Source organism: Macaca fascicularis, chromosome 7 (assembly GCF_037993035.2).
Source record: "Macaca fascicularis isolate 582-1 chromosome 7, T2T-MFA8v1.1".
Classification (NCBI taxonomy): Eukaryota; Metazoa; Chordata; class Mammalia; order Primates; family Cercopithecidae; genus Macaca; species Macaca fascicularis.
Genome location: NC_088381.1, coordinates 10,621,343 through 10,630,802, shown reverse-complemented (window position 1 = coordinate 10,630,802; position 9,460 = coordinate 10,621,343). Strand labels below are relative to the sequence as shown.

The 9,460-nt window shown below is 44.7% G+C and overlaps 2 protein-coding genes across 10 annotated transcripts in view; both read left to right on the top strand.

Annotated features, from left to right (window-relative positions):
- Positions 1-168: 168 nt before the first annotated feature.
- On the top strand, positions 169-1,595 carry NOP10 (NOP10 ribonucleoprotein). Its single transcript, XM_005559088.4, has 2 exons — positions 169-302; positions 1,207-1,595. The coding sequence occupies exons 1-2, from the start codon at positions 249-251 to the stop codon at positions 1,345-1,347; spliced, it is 195 nt and encodes a 64-aa protein (XP_005559145.1). The 5' UTR covers positions 169-248; the 3' UTR covers positions 1,348-1,595.
- A 3,535-nt stretch (positions 1,596-5,130) lies between these two features.
- Positions 5,131-9,460, top strand: part of SLC12A6 (solute carrier family 12 member 6) — a 103,789-nt gene continuing 99,459 nt past the window's right edge. For 8 of the 9 annotated variants that reach the window (XR_012414729.1, XR_001491961.4, XR_012414731.1 and 5 more), the window contains exon 1: positions 5,131-6,774. Coding sequence is in view for 5 of the 9 variants with exons in the window: in XM_065547717.2 (XP_065403789.1) it covers positions 6,504-6,774 (271 nt within the window). In the remaining 4 variants the exon portion in view is untranslated. The remainder of the gene's footprint in view (positions 6,775-9,460) is intronic. The other variant, XM_045395246.3, reaches the window with a different exon arrangement.

Below are 9,460 nucleotides of genomic sequence, written 5' to 3'. Positions count from 1 at the left end.
ACAGTAGGCACACTCCACGTGTTTTAGCCTGCAAAGTTGCAAGTGTGGCCCCCCAAGCCAAGCCCTGCCCTCGTGCGCCCCCTTCTGGCTAGCTGAAAATAAGGCAAAAATTGACTACATTTTCCGGCGTGCCAGGAGAGAGACTTCCGGCTATGCAGGAAGGAAATTGACGAACACGTGACGCGGTCGGGCGGACCCCTGCAGACGGAGCAGCGGAGCGAATTGGGACCTCTGGCTTACGAGCAGTCATGTTTCTCCAGTATTACCTCAACGAGGAGGGAGATCGGGTCTATACGCTGAAGGTGAGGAGAGAAAACAGGTTGTAAATAGGCATGGCGAGAAATGTAGATGGGAGGAATGGGTGAGGCCATACACGGAGTTACCTAGCTGGGTGGAGGGAACCAGAAAGTCCAGAACCGAGGTGGGGGAGAACCGGGAGCGCGCGACGAGTTTTTTATTTAAAAAAAAAAATTGGCCGGGCGCAGTGGCTCACGCCTGTAATCCTAGCACTTTGGGAGGCCGAGGCGTGTGGATTACCTTAGCTCAGGAGTTAGAGACTATTCTGGGCAACACGGTGAAACTACGTTTCTACTAAAATACAAAAAATTAGCCGGGCGTGGCGGCGTGCGCCTGTTTTCCCAGCTACCTGGGAGGCTGAGACAGGAGAATCGCTTAAACCCGGGAGGGGGAGCTTGCAGTAAACCCGGATAGCGCCATTGCACTCACTTTTCTTTTTTTTCTTTTTTTTTTTTTTTTTAAGACAGGGACTCGCTTTGTTGCCTAGGCTGTAGTGCCTCGGCTCACTGCAACCTCCGCCTCCTGGGCTCAAACAATCTTCCTGCCTCAGCCTCCCGAGTAGCTGGGACTACAGGCGTGCGCCACCACACCTGGCTAATTTTTGGTTTAGGGTTTTTTTGTTTGGTTGGTTGGTTTTGTTTGTTTGTTGTAGAGACGAGGTTTCGCCATATTGCCCAGGCTGGTCTCAAACTTCTGACCTCAAGCCATCCTCCTGCCTCGGCCTCCCAAAGTGCTGGGATTACAGGCGTGAGCCACCGCGCCCAGCCTTTTTAAGTTTTGTATTTCTCTATTTATTTGTACAACTTTTTGAGCTGATCATTGCATCTTCTGTTTTCATGTTTGCCCTTTTTCGCGCTGTCCCCACCCCATCACTCCTGTACTGACATTCATTCTCTATTCCCGGAGCAGAAATTTGACCCGATGGGACAACAGACCTGCTCAGCCCATCCTGCTCGGTTCTCCCCAGATGACAAATACTCTCGACACCGAATCACCATCAAGAAACGCTTCAAGGTGCTCATGACCCAGCAACCGCGCCCTGTCCTCTGAAGGCCCCTTAAACTGATGTCTATTCTGCGGCCTGTTACCCCTCGGAGACTCCGTAACCAAACTCCTCAGTCTGTGAGCCCTGATGCCTTTTTGCCAGCCATACTCTGTGGCATCCAATCTCATCCTGGTGATTGAGCATGCTTGTGTGAGGCAGTCATGGTGGCATCACCCATAAAGGGAACACGTTTGACTTTTTTTTTCGTATTTTAAGTTACTACCAGATTATTAAAGATAAAATGATTTGAAAAGCTCTTATTTTGTGTTGTTGGAGGAAAGGATTGGTAGTATTGTTTTAAAGGGAGGGAGATGATGGACGAGAGTACTCCAGAGAGTTGCAACAATACGACTTGGAAGAAAAACTTCAGTCCTGTAGCAAGAGTGGTCATGTGCTGTTAGTGGTAGGAGGGTATTGGGGAAGAAAGATTAAGACTTTCACAGCTGTCAGCATTCACTGAAAAATACCCCTGTTGTCACGTAATTTCTCATCCCTTGAAATAACATTTTGATTAAAAATGGAAGAGTACTTGAAAAAGTAATAGGTATATTATAGAGAGAAGGCAGTGAATTGAAAGAAGACCAATATTTCCTTTTTGTATAACTTTGAGAAAGTTACTTAACCTGTTTAGTCTGATTTTTCTCCTTATTAACTTATCTTTGAACTCATTGATTTAGTGGTGGGCTTTTTTTTTTTTTTAAGACAGTCTCACTCTGTTGTCCAGGCTGGAATGCAGTGGTGGATGACTACAACCTCCGTCTCCCAGGTTCAAGCAATTCTCCTGCCTCAGCCTCCCAAAGTGCTGGGATTGTAATCCCACCTTGAGATTACAATCCCACCTTGAGACTACACCTTGAGCCACCTTGGCCGGCCTAGTGCTATGGATTTTAAAATTGTTTTGTGGAGTCTGTATTTTAATTCTGCAATCTTTATTTTCTATGATATCAAAAATTCTAGATTCCAGAAGCAGATATAACTTAAATTAGCACAGACAGATGTGATTTATGAAGACATGCCCTGGAAAGACTTTTTTTTTTTTTTTTTTTTTTGAGTCAGGGTCTCACTCCTGTGGTCCAGGCAGGAGTGCAGTGACGTGATCACGACTCATTGCAGCCTCTATCTCCCTGGCTCAAGCGATCCACTCCATTTTTTAATTTTTTATAGAGGCGAGGTCTCACTATGTTGCCCAAGCTGGTGTTGCGCTCCTGGGCTCAAGCTGTCCTCCTGCCTTGGCCTCCCAAAGTGCTAGGATTACAGGTGTGAGCCACAGTGCCCGGCCAGACTTTGTCTTGGATCTTGTTATTTGACCATCCCAGCAGAAAAGTTCAGGATAGTTGTGGATTGCTGAAAAGAAAAAAAAATCTCTCCACTGGGGTCATAATTAATAGAAGACAGATTATTTTCAAATAAATTACTGAAGCATACAGGAATGGTGAAATGAGATACTTGTTCCCTGTTAAGCAATTTTATTTCTTAGCCTGTTCACTTACTTGCAGGGTTCTTAACATTGGATCTGAAGGATTTTAAAGAGTTAACAGAAATTCTGAAATGGGATACTTGTTTCCTGTCAAGCAATTTTATTGCTTAGCTTGTTCACTTATAGAATTGGGTAAAACATTGGATCTGAAAGATTTTTAAAAGTTATCTTATCCAATTAAGGGGATAATGATTGGAGAAATGTTTAAGCACCAAAGTCGGTAAGTGGATTTTGCTTACCAGTTTTTTAATGTTGGCTGCAGTTCTGCCTTTATCTTACAAAAAAAAAAAAAAAAAGAATTAGCATTGCTGCATGCTACCACCTGTGTAGACTGAAAAGCTTTAACCTGGAAATATTCCTAATGAATATAGAGGAGAAAAAGCAAACTGGCATGAATATATACCAAGGAGTTTTTCCGTAAGAGATCCCCTGAGGAATGAGCCTTCATTTTACACCAGAGGCTGTGTCCCCCTGAGGAAATAAAAAAGAGATCCCTGGGGTATTAACATCTGAGACATAAATTTATAGGGCTTGATGAGTGCTCAGAAACAAAAGTCTTAACAGGGATAGTATATTGGAATTAGGTGGTATATATAAGTAAATGCAGATATACTGGTAGGAAATTGGGTTTCATAAAAATTCTGTTTGTTTCTTTATAAAGAAAGTCTGAAGTTTGAATGAACAGCAGGCCTGCCTGAGGAAAAAACTGATCCTGCAGAGAATGGATGAAAGCTGTGGGCCTGAATCAAGAAACCCAGACTTTATAAAATAGAGTCAAGCTTTAGGAGGTTTACACTTGACATTCGAATTTTTCATTTTGCTACCAGGATCTTTTTAACTTTTTTTTTTTTTTTTTTTTTTTTTTGAGACGGAGTCTCGCTGTGTCTCCCAGGCTGGAGTGCAGTGGCCTGATCTCGGTTCACTGCAAGCTCCGCCTCCCGGGTTCACGCCATTCTCCCGCCTCAGCCTCCCAAGTAGCTGAGACTACAGGCGCCCGCCACCATGCTCGGCTAGTTTTTTGTATTTTTAGTAGAGACGGGGTTCCACCATGTTAGCCAGGATAGTCTCGATCTCCTGACCTCGTGATCCACCCGCCTCGGCCTCCCAAAGTGCTGGGATTACAGGCCTGAGCCACCGCGCCCGGCCCTTTTTAACTTTTTTAATCCTTTATTCCTTGAAAGGATTTGGACTGTGTGTCATTTGATAAGAGAGAACTTACTGGAATACAGTTCCCATCGCTAGGAGTGGTGCTTACACATAACCACTTGTGAGGAGCACAGACCCCAGGCAAAGCCAGCGGCCGGTTTCTGGACCCAGGAGATTGTTAAATTTAGAGGTCTTGATCACAGCTATAGGAAATAGCTTTTCAAACAAAACATCGATGAGTCAAAATTTATGGAACACCTCCATGTATACATTAAATAAACACTAAGAAAAAATATTCTAGCGACAATAAATGTAGTGGTGAAAACATGGAATGGATTTGAGAAAATACCTCAATGTCTTCTCCAGGTATAAAAAATGTATTATTCAATGGAATTTTCAGTCCAACTAGAAGGTGGACATAGCATTTACTAAAGGACAAGAACAAGAAAAAAAATTAAAGTAGGACAAGTGTGTTTAAGGTACTTTAATTTACAGTTTTATTTTTGTTTGTTTATTTTTTTGAGAGGAAGTTTTGCTCTTGTTCCCCAGTGCAGTGGTGCATTCTCGGCTCACTGTAACTTTCGCCTCCCGAGTTCAAGCGATTCTCCTGCCTCATCCTAAGGAGTAGCTGGGATTACAGGCACACGCCAGCACTCCCGGCTAATTTTTGTATTTTTGGTAGAGACAGGGTTTCGCCGTGTTGGCCAGGCTGGTCTGGAACTCCTGACCTCAGGTGATATGCCCGCCTCAGCCTCCCAAAGTGCTAGGATTACAGTCGCGAACCACTGCGCCCGACCTACTTTATAGTTTTATTTAATTTTTTTTAACATAAAAATGCTTTATTTTAGACCTCTAAGTGAAAATTACAATGAGGGTTATTCCCAGGTATAGGAGCGGTGTTTCTGGTTTATAAAGAAATCATGAATGATGTTTTCAGAGACACTCGTGAAAAAGAAATGGCTCCTCGGGTTCTGAGGGTGAGGAGGAGCGCCCGCCCCCTCAGATGCAGAGTGAGTGTGCGGCACAGCCGGACCAAGGAAAAGGATTTTACCCCCTTCACGCGGGTCGGGCCGTGCCCTGGACTACAGCTCCCGTCGTGCCCCTGGCCACTCGCATTCGGCCCCGCCCCGCCTGCCGTGTCCCGCGGCGAGCGCAGGCGTGCTGCACTCTGTCACCGCGGGCTGCGGCGGTTGGGCGGGGCTTTCAGGCGCCCGCGGGACGGTTCCGCCCTCTGACTGCACCCCCGGGCTTCTCTTCGCAAGGTTCACCTCGAATGAAGAAGAAGCGGGGAGGGAAGGGAAGGGCTGCGGCGGCGCGGGCGCAGCCCGTCGGGCCCGGGGCTGGGGAAGGCCAGGTCACGTAACTGCTGCTCTGGCGTCGGGCCGGGGAGGGGGCGCCAGTCCCGGCAGCGCGAACCCTGCGCGCGCCGCGGCTCCGAAACAGTTACCGGCTAGTAAACAACAGCTGCGCGCGCATCCGCATCAGCTGGCGCCGGGATACCGCACCTGCGACCTCCTTCTCCCTCAGCCCGCTGCTCAGGCCAGCTTGCGGGGCCGTCTCCTCTGCTGGGACCCGAAGGAAGAACGGCGAGGGGGTGACCTGCGCCGGGGCGGGGGTTGGGGAGAACGCGCCTCCGGCAAAGGGGGTGGCCCGTCCTGTCACACGCAGGAGAAACCTAGCGAGCGGACCGTGGCTCAGTGGACTAGCTACGACTTGCCACGACTCTGAGCTGCAGTCCGAGGTGTCTTGATCCGCTAACCTCCTCCCAGACCCCGAGGACATTTCTGCTAGGAGAAGAGCGGGCGCGCCACCGCCACCGACCTCTCGGAGACAGGAATCCGCTCTGCCCCTGCATCCTACTCTGCTCGCCCTTCTCTCAGTAGTGTGGGTTATTTTTCCCGTTATGCATGCGCACCTTTCCCACCAGACCCAAGTGGATTGTCGACATCAAAAACACCGGGTGGCTTTGCATACACCTCCCCTCAGCCAGACCTGTGGGGTATTCACCTGATACACAACAGGTGGCCGGGTGTACACCTTTTTGCAATCTGATCCACGCTGTAGTCGCCTGATAAAGGTTGGCCTGCACGCACTTCGCTCAACTAGAACCGTGGGACACTCACCAGATAAAGGACTACCTCGACGGGAACCTGGGGGCTGAGGGGAGGGAGGCTTCCTCTGCTGCCCTGAGACCATGGCACTGAGCCTTCAGCCCCGGACCAGAGGGGATAGCTAGGTAGCTCTTCATTCTGAAGGAAAGAAATCACACAAGATTGGCATTGTTTTGTCTTTTTGTTTTTTGTTTTTTTCTCTCTTAAAATACAAATTCACCTATCGGTGATGCACTTTCTAGGACAGTCGGCTTGAATTCTGAGTAGAAGGATTATTAGTTGGGGTTTTTTGTGTGGTGTGAATCAAGGTTATTGAAATGTGTTATTTTTCAAGTTATCTTTTGTATTATTGCAGTCAACAGTAGCTAACGTAAGAGGAAGATTTTGCGAGGTTCCCCCCACTTTTTTGGTTCTTGAAACGAACAAAATGCATCCTCCAGAAACCACCACCAAGATGGCTTCAGTTCGGTTCATGGTGACACCGACAAAGATCGATGACATTCCAGGTTTGTCAGACACCAGTCCGGACCTCAGCTCTCGATCTAGTTCCCGAGTAAGATTTAGCTCCCGGGAAAGTGTGCCTGAAACAAGCCGTAGTGAGCCTATGAGTGAGATGTCTGGGGCCACCACTTCGCTGGCAACTGTTGCACTGGATCCACCCAGTGACCGGACTTCTCACCCCCAGGATGTCACCGAGGGTAAGTAGAAACACAGGCCGCAGCATACTTTCATTACTGGCTTCTTTATCCAAGATGACCATCAATGGATCTGAAAGATCATAATCATATAATTATGATTATAATAGTCATCAGGAACCAAGGCAACTCTTTGTGAGATGCTTAGGAACTCTTTGGAGTAATAACATAGTGGCTCTTTGCAGTAGTAATTTGTCATGTGGGAAGCTGTATGACAAGAAGGAAGGCAAATGTATATTTTAACTTCCTCATTTTTGTCTTCTTAGAAATGAAATGGGTATTTTGATTAAGGGTGAATATCAAAGAATGTAATCGTTTTTCAGCACAGAGAATCCTAAATTTTAAAATTTAGTGAGTCGGATATGTGTTCTGTAGCCATCATTGACTATTTCAGTCTGCTTTAAGGCCGGTTACATGGAGTAGTTATTGGTCATATCTTAGTAGCTTTCTTCCAAGACTTCGGATGTGCATTGCAGAATTCTTTTTTGAAATCTATGTTTTTATGGAGACCTTGACGCAAGTAGCTAAGCCCACTCAGGGTGATGGTGGGTAGATCTAATGTGCTATTCTGTCAAATGGAAGACTTCTAAAAAGGCTTTTAGGGCCTGATTCCCATGTAATTTCTTCTCTCTGAGCTTTAGATGGAAAGTCTGATGAGTCTTTACAGTTAGCAGGTAGCACACAAGCCACTCCTGGCTCATGTTGACTGCTGCAGACCTTTAGCTTCCTAAACCAGTTGGTGTGTGTCAGCTGGCTTGGTTTTATTTGATGTACTGGGAAGAGGTGATGGAAGAGAGAGAAGAGAGAAAATGGGGACATCATAACATTTTTCGGACTCTGAAATTTAAAAGTTTGAGACCTGTACTGCTTTATATATTTAGTTTTATGCTGTGTTGTAACTAATACAATCTTTTAGTGATAAAAATTTCCCTTAGAGACTCTTAAAATAATATCCCACCCAAATTTGAAAACCGTAGCCTCACCCACTGTCTTGTGAAAGCAAGGCTTACTCACCATTTTCCGGTGTCAGGAAATATTGTTCCTTTTAACCTAAAGGGTTCAGTAAACCAGAATGATTTTAGTTCCCTTATTCTGTGTGTGCTTTTAATATGTGGAGACAAGGTAGATTTGGTAAAGTTTACAGTTCTAAAATTCACTCATCCTTGACTAATCATGTTTTCTTTTATGGAGATATTATAGGTTGGTTCTCAGACTTTACTGTTTTCAACTTTTTGACAAATTTTACAGTATATCATACTTTGTATTAAAATTACAGTATGGAGTAAAAATTTATCATTTCCTCTTCCTCCAAATTAATTCCAAATTGTGGTTTTAGTTTTTATCCATCATGCTTGTATTTAGGTTGTAAAAATACCAGATAAAGACTATACCAGTGTTAATTTTTTAATGTTGTAATTATCATTAGGTAATTTATAGTTTAGCTTGTTAGACTTGTGACTTAAATGGTATGGAATTGTATTTTTATTCTTTGGAAAAGTGGACTTATTTCAGTAATGTGTGAGACCAGCAGAACAGGATCCTTGTCCAGTCTGCGGTTCTGACGTTACCCTTAGGCATTCTTTACAGTCTACAGTGGTATCCTTTTACACTACAGGGATAAAAATGGGGATTACAGGGGTAAAAATGGGGACACGTCTAAGTGAAATTTATGTTTGTTTACGTGGTTACAGATGTTAAAAGCTTGGTTCTCTATATAACACATTCCTTACTTAATGTTTAAATATTCTCCGGTACCCAGATGAAAGGCAAATTAATAGTCTGGCCATTAGAGAGCACTTTGCCCTATTCTTGTGGAACTTTCTACTTTCTCAGTGACCTACCTTTTATCTTTTTTTCTTTCTATATTTAAAAAAATTCTTATGATGACTGTCATCATGTGATAAATTTTCCCCACCATTAGAAGAAACCACTTAGAAACATAATTATTTCACCCTTGGCTTCTCAGTATGTGAAAGCCCTTATTAGATTTAGATGTAGATCTTCAAAGGTTGCTGTTGTGAAGAAAAGGGCCTAATGTTAATGTACGTTTTCCTCTAGGCTGCCTTTAATATAGAAAACAACTGCATCCTTTCTACAGTTGACCATCCTTAAGCTCATAGTACATTTCACAATTAGTTTGCTATTTTAGTATTTACAGTTCTCTGAATTTTTTGACCCTTATACATCCTTCTGTGGTTGTGACACTAGTATGATTCTTCTTTCCCCCATGCCTCCCACATTTCTTCATGTAGAGAAACTTCCCACCTGAAGTTTCTTGTCATATGTCTTTTACTCACATTACATCACACAAACGGGGTGACACATGAAGATTTTTTTTTTTTTTTTTTTGAGATGGAGTTTGTTGCCCAGGCTGGAGTGCAATGGTGCAATCTCCACTGACTGCAACCTCCATCTCCCGGGTTCCAGTGATTCTCCTGCCGCAGCCTCCCAAGTAGCTGAGATTACAAGCATGCGCCACCACACCTGGCTAATTTTTTGTATTTAGTAGAGGTGGGGTTTCACCATGTTGGTCAAGCTGGTCTCAAACTCCTGACCTCAGGTGATACACCCACCTTGGCCTCCCAAAGTGCTGGAATTACAGGCGTGAGCCATGGCACCCGGCCCCACATGAAGTTTTAAATACTTATTTCAGTGTGTTTTAATTTTTTCTGCTACTGGCTTTCTGAGT